This window comes from Schistocerca nitens, chromosome 9 (genome assembly GCF_023898315.1).
Source record: "Schistocerca nitens isolate TAMUIC-IGC-003100 chromosome 9, iqSchNite1.1, whole genome shotgun sequence".
Classification (NCBI taxonomy): Eukaryota; Metazoa; Arthropoda; class Insecta; order Orthoptera; family Acrididae; genus Schistocerca; species Schistocerca nitens.
The window spans coordinates 437601002-437619043 of record NC_064622.1 but is presented as its reverse complement, the minus strand read 5'-3'; the positions used below and the strand labels follow the sequence as shown (position 1 = coordinate 437619043).

Below are 18042 nucleotides of genomic sequence, written 5' to 3'. Positions count from 1 at the left end.
TCTGTAAGACTTTGACGATCTTGAGGGTTTTGCATTCTTTTAAATTTGGCATGATGACTTGTGTGCCATCAATCAGCTTGTCTTTTGTCCAGCATCGCTTGCCTGGATGCCCTCCCAGGTGGACCTTAACTAATGTAGATTGGGATGCTTTTTCCTCAGCTGCCATCCCAACAACTTCACCACATGACAGCATTGATGAGTCTACAAGGAATTTGACCAATGCCATCCTTTTGGCAGCTGCTTCAGCAATTCCTCCATGATGGAAGACTGCCCCTTGATGGACCCCTGAAACTGCTGTGGCTCTTACAGGCCACTGCCGTGCCGTCCAGCACTACAAATGGCTTCCATCTTTTCACTGCCTGTTGGCCTTAAAACAGCTTGGTGCCTGGTCATCTCCTCCGGACGAGGATCTGTCCTTGTTGGGCTGTCCCAAGCTAGCTGCCTTGCGGCAGACTCTGAATCTTTTTTTGAGTCGCAACCCATGGTGCTCAGCAGATGACCTGGTTTTACAGTTTATTCACGAAGAGGGTTTTTACCACTGTCTCCAAGGGGTTGCAGGACACCCTGTTGCCCCCCCCCCCCGCCCCCCCCCCTGTGTCCTGGACAGGCAGCGACCGTCTGTGCTTGGTGGTCAGCCCCAGCCGTCACCCTACCTGCTATTTTGCTCTTCTTCCCCCTTCACACATGTTCTGTTGGTCTTGGTGTTCTTCCTCTGTTGTCCTGTGCTTTTCTCACCCTGTCCATGTTACTAATCTTTTCTAGGTATTGTTGGGTGGGGTGCCTCTGGTAAGAGGGTGGAGTATGTCCCCCATTGCACTTTCTGCCTTTGGTGGCCTCCGGCTGCACCATAGACAGGGCACCTGACCCACATTTCTTCCTCTCCCCCCCCCCCCCCCCCCCTTTTCATCTTTCTTGTTCCTTTCTGTAGACTTTGTTGAGTTTTGGTAGGACTTTGGTAATCCTTGGGGTTTTCTTTCCTTGGGTTTCGTGCACTAGGCCCTTCTTTGGGGTGTGGTTTTGTCAACTTCGCTGTTCCAGGTAGGAGGGCTGATGACACTTCAGTTTGGTCCTTTTAATCATTAAACCAACACACCCACCCCACCCCACCCCAGCTGTTAATGGTCATGTCTTTGGCATTTTCAGTCAGTCCTGGAGCTGCAAATGCATGAGGGCAGAGCATCAGTAGGGAGTGTCCAATAAAGTGAAATGCTTGCATTTGCAGCCTCAGCACCAATTGGAAACTCCAAACAAGTGACAGTAGTAGCAGTCCACTGCAGTAGATATGTGTACCATAAGGGTAAATTTATACCGATTATGTTGTAACTGATGCATATGATAACAACAACAACAACAACAACAATAATAATAATAATGTAAATAAATTATACACAACTGCAACCAGTCACTTTTTTCATTAGTAATGCTTTATTACATTAACCGGTTTTCGAACCCTTTCAGGTTCATCTTCAGATGATTTCGGGAGAATCCGGGAAGCTACATCATTATTGGTAGTAGCATAATGCTGGGTGCTGGTTTGCGACAGTATAGGCGGCTTTTTTCGTATCTGTCTGCATCCATTTTGAAGTCCAGAACACTTTCACACAAGCTGTATTAGTTCACACTTTAACAGTGACACTTCACCAGCATCCAGCATGCGCTTTACAACTGTTGCTTATAACAAAGATCTTGACAGAGAGATATGGCATAAGCCTACTTTGTACAGAGATGAAATTTGTTGTTCTTTACATGTGTTAAAGTCGATATAAGGGCAAGTTTTTTCATCAGAATGGTGATAACATGAGAGCACTAGAGAAACTAATAATAAATTACTACAAGAATAAATTTCGGTGATCTGTTATGCTATTTCTATTTGTATGTTACAGGCAGCCCTCAGCCCTAAAAACTGTATTTTGGTCCAACACTTGAGATAGTCAAGTACCATGAGGCATGGTAGGAAACAACTCCTTACCCCAGGTGATAATCGATCAACTGCTGTCAAGAACAGTATAATCAGATGATCAAATTCTGGGGTCTCTGCATTGACACACAAACGGAGTTCTCTGACCATCTTTATCAAAACACCAAAACCTTTTGCAACACACTAAATATATATAGTTCATTATGAGTGAGAAAGTTGCAAGAACTAGAGCAAACCCTAAACAAGAAAAAATACAAATACTGGCACTCCAAGAAACAACACCAGCTGACAAAAATGCAGTGGATTTTTAGAATTTTCAAAAGTAAAATAGACACCACTTTTGTGGGTCACTTTTGCTGTCGAGAGAGAGAGAGAGAGAGAGAGAGAGAGAGAGAGAGAGAGAGAAATTCACCTCCATAACAGTTGTGACTGTAAACAACAGACTAATAGTGGTCAGCCTGAAGTTTGTAAATATAACAACATGCCAGTCAATGTTGAAAATTAAACCAACTGTGAAAAGGTGGAGAAATCAGGACATACACTAAAAGAAATAGTATCAAAAATTCCAAAGAACTCTGTCAGAATCCTACTAGACTATATCAGTGCACACCTAAGCACAGAAGGTAAGCACAGGAAAACAGTTGAAAACATCCCAGCACAGAAATGAACCAGCTAGATTGGACATAGGTTAGTTGAACTCTGCAAAACAGAGAGAAACTTTGAAAGAAACAACATAAATTTCTATAAGAAATTTGGACATGAAGTCACAGGATATCAACCACAAAGTCTGTGCTCCAAGAAAGAATATGGACAGTTGGTTCTAAATAGTCAAGAAAAGAGCAAGGAACATGCAAGATATTTGAAAGAACTACACTCATGCTCATAAATTAAGGATAATTGCAGAACGTGGTGCTGCACAATCTGGCACCACACAAAACTGGCGCTAATAGCATAGGCACATAGGGAACACACGACTTAGATATGTAAGTCCACGGTATTGGTGATAAGTTGAGAAAACCATCCCAAAACCATGTGCTACAAAATGCCAGTGTTTCCTGCGCATGTACCCTGACATCAATGTGGGATACGATCACCATGCACACGTACACAGGCTGCACAAAGGGTTCGCATACTCTGGATCAGGTGGTCGAGCAGCTGCTGGTGTATAGTGTCCCATTCTTGCATCAGTGCCTGTCGGTGCTCCTGAAGTGTCCTAGGGGTGTGAAGACATGCAGCGATATGTCGACCGAGAGCATCCCAGACATGCTCGATGGGGTTTAGATCTGGAGAACAGGCAGGCCACTCCATTCACCTGATATCTTCTATTTCAAGGTACTCCTCCACAATGGCAGCTTGATGGCGCCATGTGTTATCAGCCATCAGGAGGAAGGTGGAACCCAATGCACCCCTGAAAAGGCAGACATACTGGTGCAACATGACGTCCCGATACACCTGACCTGGTACAGTTCTTCTGTCAAAGACATGCAGGGGTGTACGTGCACCAGTCATAATCCCACTCCACACCATCAAACCACGACCTCCATACAGGTCCCTTTCAAGGACATTGAGGGATTGGCATCTGGTTCCTGGTTCATGCCAGAAGAAAACCTGGCAAGAATCACTGTTCAGACTATACCTGGACTGATCCATGAACATAACCTGGGATCACTGTTCCAATCACCATTTACTGTGTTCTTGACACCAGGCTTTATGGGCTCTCCTGTGACCAGGGGCCAGTGGAATGCACCTTGCAGGTCTCCGGGCAAAAAAATCATGTCTGTTCTGTTGTCTGTAGACTGTGTGTCTGGAGACAACTGCTCCAGTGGCTGCGGTAAGGTCCTGAGCAAGACTACCTGCAGTACTCTGTGGCTGTCTGGAGGCACTAATGGTGAGATATTGGTCTTCTTGTGGTGGTGTACACTTTGGACGTCCTGTACTGTAGCGCGTGGACACTTTTCCTGTCTGCTGGAATCGTTGCCATAATCTTGAGATCTCACTTTGTGGCACACGGAGGGCCTGGCTACGACCTGCTGTGTTTGACCAGCCTCCAGTCACCCTACTATTCTACTCCCCATAACGTCATCAATATGTGTTCTCTGAGTCACCATTAGCATGTCTGAAAACATCTGCACACTTACTCACTGCACCGTACTCTGACATGCACCAACACACCTCTGCGTGTGTGGACTGCTGCCAGCGCCACTGTGTGACGGCTGCAGGTCAAATGCACAGCACGGTCATACCCCTAGGTGATTTAAACCTGCAAACTGCCCCCCAGAGCATTGTTTTACGATGTATCAGCATTATCCTTAATTTATGAGCATGAGTGTACTGCCCAGAATCAATACTAAGATTCCCAGCACAAGAAGCTGAGGACATTAATTGAAATTCATCATGACAGATGAAGGAGAAATAGCTAGTCACATCAAAAGACTTAGAAACAATAAAGCATTGAGGGAAGATGAAATCATAGCAGAAATCCGCAGATCAGTGGGCTCAGACACCATAAAAGGAATCACCAAAATCATGCAAGACTTTTGCAGACAGAACAAATTCCAGAAGATTGGAAAAATGTATTAATTCATCTGTTACACAAGAAGGGAGACAGAACAGATGTATATAACTACAGGGGAACCCCACTGATATCAGTTGCATACAAAATTCTTTCTCAGCATCCTCTCGATAAGAGTACAGAAAACAAGAACAAAAAATTGAAGAATGCAGTGCAAGATTCAGACCAGGCTATAGCAAATCTTGGACTAAGCTTATCCTTAGTTGTCTGGGAATTTGTAGCAGAGTATAGTCTGCACATTCGTTGATTTCAAAAAACTGTATGATTCAGTTGGTCACGAATCACTCTTCCAGGTATTAAAAGACCAAGGTCTAGATATGAAAACACTTGCAGTCATAAAAATGACAAAGTCCAAGGGTGAACTCTCAGAGCCTATCACAATCAAAATGGGAGTAAGAAGAGGAGATGGGCTGTCTCCATTACGTTTTAACTGTGCTCTTGAGAAAGTGATACAAGAATGGTGCAAACAGAAATCAATCCTCAAAATTGGCCAGCCAATCATTTCAGGCAGAGGCAAATTATCTGTAGATTGCCTAGCATTTGCAACTGATTTACTAATATTAACTCATGTCATTTCATCACCCAATATCTGATTGAACTCCTAAAAGAAACTGCAGAAAAGTTGGGCAGACTACATGACCTGCAACAAACACCAAAATTCATAGAGACAAAGTATGGCAAAATGAAACGAATTCCACAATTTAAATATCTTGGTGTAAACACTCAGGAAAGTGGAATTGAAACAAAGGTAAATGAAATTAGATGCTAAAAGAGGGCTTACCCAAAATAATTACAACAAGAAACGTATCTCCAAGCACACAAAATTGACGTTACCACAAAGAAATTTAACCAGAATGCCTCTATGGGTCAAAAACCAGGAAAACAGACATTGAAAACAGTGATAAAAAGGAAGACAATATCGTACGAAAAATTTTAGGCTCAAAAGTTGTATATGCACAATACCAGTCGGGAAATCAGACAATATGCAAAAACCTGTAGTGACATTAGAAAATGAAGGTAAGAGTCTATGGGCACATTAAAAGAATGAACACAGATAGATTTGATGAGATGAAACCTGGTCTGAAATTGGCAATAACTGCTACAGATGATGTTCAAAACTGCGAAATTTTCAGGACCAAAATTCCCAGGTGGCGATGTGATCAAGAGGAAAAACCAAAGAAGACGACGTGGACAACATGGTCTGAAGGAGAGAAAGAAATTGTATAGAAACAGAAGGAAAGAAATGTGGACTCAAAGGAAGGTAAATGCCCAAGTCTTAAATACTTTGCGTTGTCCTAATGGGCTTAATGTCATTGTCCATATAGGTTTTTCAAGTTCACAAATTAAAAATAGAAATAAGAGACATACTGATAAATGAAAAGAATCCTATAACCAATTAGATATCAAACACAAAATGCTTTGATCTGCAGGCACACTGTGACACATCTGAAAGCCTTAGTGAGAAGTGGAACTGAATCTTTGAATGATACATTAGGAAAACCACAACAGAACTACACAAAAACCTTAAATACATGACAGTCACTGATTCCAAAAAGTTGTGTTTTGAGACTGCAACTCTGTCCTCATCCAGAAGGTTTACTTTGAACATTCTTTGCTTTCCTAGGTGTGGTCCTACTGAAAGTGGTATGCCCTTGCATTCCTCTGATTTTTGAACTGACCCAATCACTTATAGAAAGACTTTACTTGTACCATGGTCCAGATTGCCATTTTTCACATTAACAAATCATTTCAAGGTATGATGAATGTGATAAGTAAAGGTGAAAAAATCCTAGGATTGCCCAGGAATGAACTTCTGAGACCTTTGCATTTGTGGTCTGACACTTACCTATTGAGCTACTGGGTCATACACCTTTTCCTAGTTTGTCTTGTTATGGAGTAGAGGTACTGATTAATTTAATATGTCTGCGATACCATTAGCCTACCAGCAAAAAAGCTGGTTTAGTTGTACTAGTGTTTTTTTTATTTTATGCTGACCTTCAGATCTCTCTCTCTCTCTCTCTCTCTCTCTCTCTCTCTCTCTCTCTCTAGGTGTGTGTGTGTGTGTATATGTGACACACACACACACACACACACACACTGATGTGGATGATCTGCTCTCTGCTTACAGGATTCTACAGGAGGAGATGTAGGAGCCACTCTGTCTGGAGAAACATGTTTCAAAGAAGAGCCTGTAAGTAATAGCACTTAAATAACTCATTGTGGCTATTCATGAGAAAGACAATGTCTCATTTTCCCAAAAAACATTGCATATCAATAGAGACTAGGGTCTTGCATAGTGCCAGTCCCTACAGTGCTTCAGGCACTTTATAGAGAGTTTTCAGCTTCGGTACTCAGGCACTGGTCAACTCCAACTAGAGCCAGGGTACCCCAATGATGTATTAGCCTAGGCAGTGTGGAACTGGACATGTGACACGGTTGAACACTTTCTGCTGAAAGAATGGGGTAGATAAGTGCATGGTCAGCCATCTGGTAGGAGAGCAGCTGCAAGCTCTATAGTACGATGGTGAGACACACAATTTCGTAGTGAAAAAAAAGTTGTGCTGACACAGGTACAGTGCTGATAATCAACCAATATTGTTAGATTTATGCAAAGTAAAAAGCCACTTCAAACTAAATGATGATACATCTTCGGAGAAAATTGAATTGAGAAGTTAAATTGGACATTTGCAGATAAATTGAATCAATCTGCACTTAAATTTGTGTGCACTGTATTTTTTAATGTAATTATAAGGATGAAGATCAATGAAGATATTAATATTACTCACGTGTTTCAACTGAAGAAGTTCTTCAGAATGAATAATATTGTTTCAAACGCCTTGTCCAGCTGGCTAACAAGCTAAAATGGAGTCAATGTATAGATTAACTAATCAAGAATCTCAGTTCAGTGTGTTATGCCCTTAGAAGTGTCTCTCATTGTATTGACTTAAAGAAAATTGTTCCGTCTTATGTTGCATAGTTTCACTCCATTTGACATACGGACTTATCTTCTGTGGCAGTACACCTAAAGTAAGTAAAGTGTGTATTCAGCTGAAGTGAGCAATAAGGATATTGCGTACAGTAGGTAACTGCACATCTTGCGTGATCATTTTAAGGATCTGGGGATTCTTGTATCCAGTTCTACAACTACATCTACATATGTAATCTGCAAGACACCATACAATCCACGGCAGAGGGTACTCTGTACTACCACTACTAGCCTTTCCTGTTCCACTTGCAGATAGAATGAGGGAAAAAAGACTGTCTGTGTGCCCCCATATATATTGTTTCTTATCTTTATTATCCTTACGTGAAGCGGATGTTGGCGGGAGTAGGGTTGTTCTGCAGTCAGCTTCAGTTGCCAGTTCTGTAATTTTCTCAACAGTGTTTCTCAATAGGAATTTCACATTCCATACAGGGATTCCCATTTGTATTCCTGAAGCATATCTGCAACACTTGCACGTTGTTCGAACTGACAGGTAACAAATCTAGCAGCCTGCCTCTGAATTGCTTCAATGTCTTCCTGTAATCTGACCTGATGCATATCCCAAATTCTCGACCAGTACTCAAGAATAGGATGCACTAGTGTCCTATATGTGGACTTTTTTTGTAGGTGAACCACACTTTCCTAAAAATGGCCCAATAAAGCAGACTTGACCATTTACCTCCCCACCACAGTCCTTGCATGCTCATTCCATTTCCTATCACTTTTCAATGTTATGCCTAGATATTTAAATGATGTGTCTACTAATGCTGGAGCCAAACATTATGTGTTTATTTTTCCTACTCATCCACATTAATTACATTTTTCTACATGAATACCCAGCTGCCATTCATAACACCACCTAGAACATCGTCATCAGCACCATACAACTGCATATTGCTGCCTACTTTGTCTGCCAGATGAACATTTATGTATCTAGAAAATAATAACGGTCCTGTCACACTTGGCACTCCTGACGTACTTTTCTCTCTGATGAACACTCGCTGTCGAGGTCAACATACTGGGTTCTATAACTTACGAAATCTTCAAGCCACTCACGTATATCTGGGAACCTATTCCATATGCCTGTACCTTCATTAACAGTATGCAGTGTGTTACTGTCAGATGCATTTTGGAAATATATAAATATGGAATCTGCCTATTGCCCTTCATCCGTAGTTAACAGTATATCGTATGAGAAAAGTGCAAGCTGAGTTTCACATGAGGGATGCTTTCTCAGACCTTGCTGATTTGTGGACATAAGCTTTTTGGTCTTTAGGAAATTTATTATATTCAGATTCATAAAATATTCTAGAATTCTGCAGGAAAAAAAAAAACCCTTAGCTATGTTACTGATATGGGTCTGTAGTTTTGTGGGTCTGTTCTTTTAAATTGCTTATATACAGGAGTCACACACTCCTTTTTCCAGTTGCTGGGGACTTTGCACTGGGTGGGAGATTCACGATAAATGCAAGCTAAGTAAGGGGTCAGTGCCTTTGAGTACTCTTTGTAAAACCGATCTGAGATTCCAACCAGACCTGGCAACTTATTTGTTTTGAACTATTTCAGTTGTCTCTCTACACCATGGATGCTTATTACTATGCAATCCATATGGGACTCTGTGCAGTGGTCAAATGACGGTATGTTAGTACAATTTTCCTTTATGAATGATTTATTAAAGCTTTTTTGCTATCTTGAACTGCCACATCAGACTGGTCAGTGACTGGATGAAGGCCTTAGACGTGCTTAGCAATTTTACGTAGGACCATAATTTTCTTGCATTCTTAACCATATCTTGTGCTAAGGTACGATAATGATAGTTTTATGCTTCATGCATAAATCTCTTCACAGACACACAAATCTCACCTAACTTTTGTCTGTTGTCATTTGCACATCCTCTTCTGGACCGACAGTGCAACAGCCTCTGCTTGCTCAGCATTTTCCGAATTTTGTTGCTAAACCACAGTGGGTCTTTTCCATCCTTAAGCCTATTAAAAGGCACGTACTTCTTCAGAGCACAGTTTACAGTCATTCTGGAAATAAATATTTGCAGTTCACTATGCTAACAACTGCTTATGTGCTGTTTCTAACAGAAATACTCTCCTAGCCTTCTTGACTGATTTATCAACTTTCTTAACCACAGTTGCTTTTATATTATGATCACTTATCCTGTCTCTATACTGATGCCATTGATAAGGTCTGGCATGTTTGTAGCAACAGTCTAAGATCTTTCCATTGTGTGTGGGCTGCCAAACTAGCTGCCCAAGACATGTTTTCGAAAAACATGTTCAAAAGTGCTTCACAAGATTATCTGTTTGCAACCCTGCAGTGAATCCATAGACATCCCAGTCTATATTCGTTAGGTTAAAGTTGTCTCTAACTAGTATTGAATGATCTGGGTATTTACATGCTGACAATAGATTTTCTTTCAATGACTGTAGAACTGTCACAGTGAAACCTGGTGGCCAATAAAAACATCCAACAATTAACTTGGTTTCACCTAGATCTGTTATACAGAATCCAATAAGTTCACTGCCACACTTAATTTCAACTTCAGTAGAGACAATATTTGTGTCAACAGCAATCACCACTCCCCTAGTGTGGCATGTAATATGTCCTTTCGTTCCATGTCTCGCTAAATATCTCAGAGCTTCCTACTTTGGGTTTTAACCAGCTCTCAGTCTTAAGAATGATTTGAGTGTAAGAACTTCCCAATGTGTTTACTCTACAAAGGTTTCTGTTGATGATAATAAAAATAGGTTTCAACTGAACTGAGATATACACAGTCACAATATGAGACATAAAAATAGTTTTCATGTAGATTTTACTTCCTTCTCTATGGTGATAATGGAGTTATGTATTCCAGTGGTGAGGTATTCAACAATCTCCCATCTATCATGAAGTAAGAAATTGTGCATGCTTACCATTTAAAAAGAAATTTAAAATTGTAGGCACTCTTTCTACAAATTATGTGAATATCTAGATTCAGGAATTGAAAATTTTTAGTGACTGTGGAATTAGCAATGTTTGTTATAAAGCTGTATGATAAGTGTAGTGTCAGACAAAAAAACAAAAACGCTTCAGAAATTCGTGATGGCACTGTAGATGGTTCACCAAGTATAGATTCAGTTATTCAGGATATTGGGCAGATACTACAGCATATACAAAATATTAGATCACTTTATTAAAACTTGAACACTCTGAAATACTTTACTATCTTTGACATGGGATCTCATTCTGCGGAAAACGCCACATTCCTTCCCCCTTAAACATACACACCATTATCGTGTATGCTGTGTCACATGATGATGGCAGGAGGGAGATTTGAATGTGAATGTCGATGAGGAAGGAAGGAGTGTAACAACAGCCAATTGCAGCACCCTGTCTCCACCCTGGTATCCACGGTGCGTGTGACTGGGAACACCAGCCGAAAAACTGACCACAGGGTACATGCTGACATCCAGTGATGCAAGTGCTGTAGTTGGGTTGACTGCAAGCAGAAATCCAGGTGCATCATGATGGCTGTCTGAGGGCATCACCTATATTGAGATTGGCTCAGACTGCAGGACCACGAGCAATGGTCATGGTGCAATGTCGATCTCCATTGGCATCTCTCTGCATGGTGCCAGCTGCGATGGGAGATGACTGTTGTTGCAGACCTCAGAAGTGTGCTGGGTCTGTGGGCAAAAATTCTGCACCCGAATCACTGACATAAGAGTGCAGGAGCTGGGTCTGGTGATGCTGATGCAGGGCTGAGGAACTTGGATCAGTGTAGAATGAATGTCCCATTACTTGTTTGGTGAGGTAGTGCTCCCAACACTGTTTCTTGCCATAAACTGTAAATAAAATTTTGTCCTGTGGCTGGAACTTTAACTGATACAGCAGAAAAAACTGTTTCTGTAATGGCCTCAGTAGGTGGATCAGGGTACAGTGATGATGCCTGTGTAATAATTCTTCAGGCAACTTTCCGTCACATGGCAAGAAGTGGTAGTAGGAAAGAAAAATCTTTAAGGCTTGCTCCCATGTGTGGGAGGAATGGCATTTCTGCATGAGACTTTTGAACATTCGAATAAACCCCCAGCTTCACCATTAAACTGTGGATGAAAAGGTGCAGTAGTTACATGGCGAATGCCATTGTCGACAAAATACTATTGAAAATTGGCTGATGTAAATTAACATTCCATTGTGACAGACAAGGACCTCAGGAGGACCTTGAAGACAAAAAGTAGAACACAAAATTGATACAGACTAGCAGTAGTGGTGTATGTCAGGGAGCTATACAAAGAAATTTACTGCATGTGTCGATCAACAACTATCGGGTGTTCCACAATGGGCCTGTAGAATCAAAACGGATTTGTTGCCATGGTCCAGACGGATGTGGCCACTGTTAAAAGCATTGCAACAGAGTGGATTGTTGCTTCACATACATAATACAACTGGAAGTAATTTGCTGAATTTAGGAGTCAATGCCTTACAAAAGTAAATGACGTCGGGTGAGGCTTTTCATGTGAACTATGTGCCAGTGACCTTGATGCAACTGTGATAAAAACTCCCAATGAAGGAAGTGAGGAATTACAGCCTGTGTGTAGTTATTCTCTGTATGGAACAGCAGAACACCTGACCTGGCAGGTATCACATGGCAGTGGGAAAAGTAATGATGCACCACTGGGTGGGGAATTTCTTTCAAACTATGTAGCCTTCCGTGTTGCGTGTATTGTAAAACTACCCGAAATGCTGGATCACAGGCAGTTGCTCATGCAAACTTGTTTGTATTTTTTCTCAGTACAAAATAACCAGTTTCTATCTTTTCCACGAAGGAATTTCTGCTTTCTTCAACAATTTTTCATTTTGGTCATTCCCACCATATTTCAGAGTACAAAATTGCTGCTAAAACTAATGTAAATGAACTGGCACCTACAGATATGTGCAGTGGCTCCAGCAAACATGGTGAAGATGTATGGAGGCAACCATCAGCCAATCTGGATAGGCACAGGAACATATCATTGTTGCAGTGTTCATGCAGGTGCTATTTGTAAACATGTAGCAGGCTGCATACAATGTAATAGTTGCAGTTTGTACCTTATGAACACTGCAGGGTGACATTGCAGCTCAGATACTGGCCAACTGAGTGCAGTACAGGGCACTGATAGAAACCGTAGGTGTCAATGTAATTCATTTTTATGTGGAACTACTCTGTCACAAAGGAAATGGTGGGAATTATAAAGTGTTAGACACTGTATTCACATAAACAGCAGCACAGGATTTTTCGTCATTTCTTAGAAGCTCTGTTGTTTAAAAGGTGATAGAATGAGAAATATTAATTGGGACTGTGCGACTTAGATGAACTGTATAGAAGCCAGTTTGTTGGTTGTGCAGATGGTGAGCACAAAATAGAAGTAGTGGTGGTACTTTTCAAATCACTAAAAATGAGGAAACTATTATCTGAACTTCACAAAAGTTCTTCTGCATACTGTGCTAGACTAACTCTTGTGGAAAAAAATGGAGCTGTATGGTTTGATTGTCAGTTGTTCCTCTGTAGTTCAATAAATAACAGCTTTACTTGCAAAACACAAGGTGCTTGAAACTTCCTGGCACGTTAAAACTGGGGCTCGAGACTGAGACCTTTGCCTTTTGTGGGCAAGTGCTCCACCAACTGAACTATAACAGGATGACTGATGAACTGCCCTCACAGTTCCACTTCTGCCAGTACCTTTCTCCCACATTCCAAATTTCATTGTGGAAACAAGGTTCTCGGTTTGAGTCTTAGTCTGAATGAGATGGCGCTGTGATTAGCACACTGGACTCGCATTTGGGAGGATGACGGTTCAAAATTTCCCTAAATTGCTGAAGGCAAATCTGGGATGGTTCCTTTCAAAGGGCCCAGCTGATTTCCTTCTCTATCCTTGACACAATCCGAGCTTGTGTTCTATCTCTAATGACCTCAGTGTTGACGGGACGTAAACCCTAATCTTCCTTTTGAGTCTGAGTACAGCATACATTTTAACCAGTAAGCTTCAAAACAGTGGACACTGTGCTACAGAGTGAAGAATTCATTCACTGACATAGATGATAAATAAAGTGTGACTTTCAATATTACCATTCAGTGTTCAGAGTTCATAAAGGATAAACTAATCATTTGTGCAAGATGGAGTTTCTCATTTGTTATTGAGTAAATATATCCATACATTTACTGTAAAAATTAGTGTAATATTACAATATTGCTCTCTCTTCTAAGTTGCAGTCTTAGTTTCTTAGTTTTGTATTTTTATCTCAGTCACATTGTGTATTACTGATGTCTCCTGTATTGCAGTCATATGGTTAAACAAATGTACATAATGCAACAAATATATCACAACTAGAAATGTTCTTGCAAGTTTGTGACAATGGCAATGACTTATTTTTTCCCTATTGCTATGCCACAGTTGGTAAGATAATTGCATTCACCAAGTACAGGCCTGAGTTTGAGTCATCTCACAGGTATAATATGTCGGTTAGTTTCATTACAATTTCTGTACCACTGCAGAATGAAAACTTTATTTTATCAGTCTGTGTGTCAAACATTATCACTGTATAAAAACCTTAGATACAAAAAAGTTTTGTCTAGAGCAACATATAGAAGTATGCGCCTGTCAACTTAATCTGGAGGAGGGCTCTTTTATAATTGTAACAGTATATAGGTCCCCTTCAGGAAACTTTCATTTAGTCCTGGAAAATTTGGATGCCATGTTGTGCTATCTGTCAGATAGGGGAAAACAAATTATTATTTGTGGGAACTTCAATTTTGATTCACTGGAAGAGTGTAATAGGCAGGATGACGTGGAAGTCTTGGTTGGTTCTTTCAATTTGACATCTGTCATTATTTTCCTACTCGGGTAGTAAAGGGCAGCAGCACATTGATAGATAACACTTTTATAGACCAAGATAAGTTTAAAATCATAAATTCTTGTCCTGTTGAGAATGGCCTTCCTGATCATGGTGCTCAGCTAGTTACAGTATATGACATAGCTCCATTCAGTAATTCAAAACTACCCTCCAAAACTGTGCATTCAATTAATGACTCAACAATTAGAAGTTTCAGAGAAACTCTTCAGCAGTTAGACTTGGATGAGGTGTACAAGGAACCCGATGCTAATTTAAAATATAACTTTATTTCATGATACACTTGTAAGAGAATTTGAAAACTGTTTCCACAAGAATGTAGTTAAATCTAATTATAAGAAACCATGCAAAAAACCTTGGCTTACTAAAGGAATAAAAATATCTTGTAACCACAAAAGAGAACTGTATCTAACAACAAGAAAGAGTAATGACCTAGAAACAGCCAAATATTATAAAAACTACTGTGTTACATTAAGAAAGGTTATAATAAAGTCCAGAAACATGTGCATCATGTCTGAGATTAATACCTCTAATAACAAAATCAAAATAATTTGGAATATTATTACAAAGGAGACAGGGCAACCAAGAGTACAGGATGACGACATTACCATCAAAGCGAATAGAAACTTGACAAACAACAAGCCGGAAGTTGAAAACATTTTGAGTAATCATCTCTTAAATGTTGTAGAGAAAATAGGATCTAAATGTTCATTAGAAGTAGCAAGGCAGTTAATGCAAGAGGCCTTACCCACACCATTTCATACAATTGAAATTCAACCCACCTCTCCTTCTGAAATTAGGAAGATAATAAACTTTCTCAAGAATAAAAGCTCACATGGAATTGATGGCATTTCCAGCAGGATAATAAAAGCTTGTTCCCAAGAGATAAGTGGGATTCTTAGCCACATATGTAATAGCTCTCTGAAGCAGGCTATTTTCCCAGATAGACTGAAGTATGCCATTGTTAAACCATTGCATAAAAAAGGGGATATGTCTGTTGTCGACTACTATTGCCCAATCTCTCTTCTGACTGCCTTATCCAAAATTCTTGAAAAAGTAATGTATGGTAGAGTAGCTTCACACCTTTGTAAAAATAAAGTTTTAACAAAATGTCAGTTTGGTTTCCAGAAAGGGTTTTCAACAGAAAATGCTGTAAATACTTTCACTAATGAAATATTAAATGCCTTGAGTAACTGGGATTTTATGTGATCTCTCTTAGGCTTTTGATTGTGTAAATCATGGAATACGTCTAGATAAGCTCAAGTACTGCGGTGTGAATGGAACAGTGCTCAAATGGTTTAAATCATACCTAACTGGAAGAGGGCAGAAAGTTGAAATAAGCAGTTCACATAATATGCAAAAAACTGGCGATATCTCAAATTGTGGAGCAATCAAGAATGGGGTACCGCAAGGTTCGGTCTTGGGTCCTCTGCTGTTCTTAATATATAGTAATTCACGAAGATGCAAAGCTGGTACTTTTTGCCGATGATACAAGTATAGCTATCACACCCAACAGACAAGAATTAACTGGTGAAATTATAAACAACGTTTTTGCAGAAAATCATTAAGTGGTTCTCTGCAAATGGGCTCTCATTAAACTTTTGACAATACACAGAACATACAGTTCCACACAGTAAATGGAATAACACCATTAATAAATATAGGCTTTGATCAGAAATCGGTAGCGAAGGCATAATATTCAAAATTTCTAGGTGTATGCATTGATGAGGGGTTGAATTGGAAAAAACACACTGAAGATCTGCTGAAACGTTTGAGTTGAGCTACTTATGCTATTAGGGTCATTGCGGCGATATACATCTCAGTAAATTAGCTTACAATGCCTATTTTCATTCTATTCTTTCGTATGGCATCATATTCTGGGGTAACTCATCATTGAGTAAAAGAGTGTTCATTGTACAAAAGCGTGTATTCAGAGTAATTGCTGGAGCTCATCCAAGATCGTCCTGCAGACACTTATTTAAAGAGCTAGAGATCTTGACTGTAATCTCACAATATATAAAGTCACTTATGAAATTAGTTATTAACAATCCGAACGAATTCAGAAGTAATAGCGGTGTACATGGCTACAACACTAGGAGAAAGGATGATCTTCACTACTCAAGGTTAAATCTAACTTTGGCTCAGAAAGGGGTAAATTATGCTGCCACAAAAGTCTTTGGTCACTTACCTAATAGCATGAAAAGTCTGACAGATAGCCATATAGCATATCCACATCATTCGAAGTGTCGTATTCCTGATCTATGGAACAAGTACTAATCTAATCTAATCTAATCTAATCTCTTTTATAAGTGTATGTAATGTCAGTTAAAATTTTTTCTGAAAATTTCCTGTATGTAGGCAACATTTTATTCATGTAACTGAAATTGAAGATGATATACAATCATTGCTGTGTTTGTCATCCAATGTAACAGACTTTTTTTTTTAATATGGGAGCTGGAGATGGAATTTAGTGTTGAGGAAGAATGAGTTGCCACATTACTACCTACCATTACTTTCAAAATGAATAGAAATTCTGTTTACTCTGTAGTACCAGACCATTATAACTTGATCACAGACCTTATAATTGGGCATTTAGATACCTGTGTGGCCTCACTTTGTTTTCTTACATGCAGATATCAGCTGACGCATGCGGGAGACCATCAGAAGACACTGAACAGAACAACACTGAAGAAGAAACTGCTGTAAGTATTGGCATATGTTTCTGTGTATCTATTGCAGCATTTTACTCAGAATAAGGGTGACTTCTGAACATGGTTCATTGAGACCTGAACTATGGCACAACACATGTGTTTTTAATGCTGTAGCGGCACCACAGTTTAGGATAGGAAAAGTTAGTTTTGTGCAATATTATGAGCACAAGTTACAGCCAGGTGCGGGCCGGATTGCAGTGAGTTACGCATACCAACAGTTGTGAAGTAGAATAGAGGTAACAGGGCCGTCAAATTGCTGAAATAGTATACGTAGCGGATTTGCATGTCGCAAATCACAGGCAGAAGGAGCCAACTGGCCAATCTAGGGTGTTATGAGTAAGTGATGCGGAGCGGTGCGTATGGGAAAAACAGGCGCACAGCTGCGTATAAATAGGCGCGGGTTTCTAATGAGATTCATTCAAGTGTGGCAGCTCTCCTGGACTGTGGGGTGTGTCACACCGCCAGCTAACCACTGCAGCAGATGGGTCGCCAGCATTCCAGTTCACAATGGGTCACTGGTTTGGCCCTCTGAGGCTATCACGGGGTCTGTAGCCAGCTATCGGCGAGCCACTCCACTCCACGGATCGACTAGCCCTTGTGGAAAAAAATGGAGCTGTGTGGTTCGATTGTCAGTTGTGCCTGTGTAGTTCAATAAATAACAGCTTTACTTGCAAAACACAAGGTGCTTGAAACTTCCTCGCACGTTAAAACTGGAGCTCGAGACTGGGCAAGTGCTCCACCAACTGAACTATCACAGGATGACTGATGAACTGCCCTCACAGTTCCACTTCTGCCAGTACCTTTCTCCCACATTCCAAACTTCATTGTAGAAACAAGGTTCTCGGTTTGAGTCTTAGTCTGAATGAGATGGCACAGTGATTAGCACACTGGACCTGCATTTGGGAGGATGACAGTTCAAAATTTCCCTAAATTGCTCAAGGCAAATCTGGGATGGTTCCTTTCAAAGGGCCCAGCTGATTTC

The 18042-nt window shown here is 40.4% G+C and overlaps 1 protein-coding gene across 2 annotated transcripts in view; it reads left to right on the top strand.

Moving 5' to 3' along the window:
* Window positions 1–18042, top strand: part of LOC126203740 (uncharacterized) — an 82187-nt gene that overhangs the window by 14650 nt on the left and 49495 nt on the right. Inside the window, exons 2-4 of one of the 2 annotated variants that reach the window (XM_049938107.1) lie at window positions 5624–5751; window positions 6619–6681; window positions 16983–17051. In XM_049938107.1, the coding sequence (XP_049794064.1) occupies window positions 5734–5751; window positions 6619–6681; window positions 16983–17051 (150 nt within the window). In that variant the 5' untranslated portion in view covers window positions 5624–5733. The remainder of the gene's footprint in view (window positions 1–5623; window positions 5752–6618; window positions 6682–16982; window positions 17052–18042) is intronic. The other variant, XM_049938108.1, reaches the window with a different exon arrangement.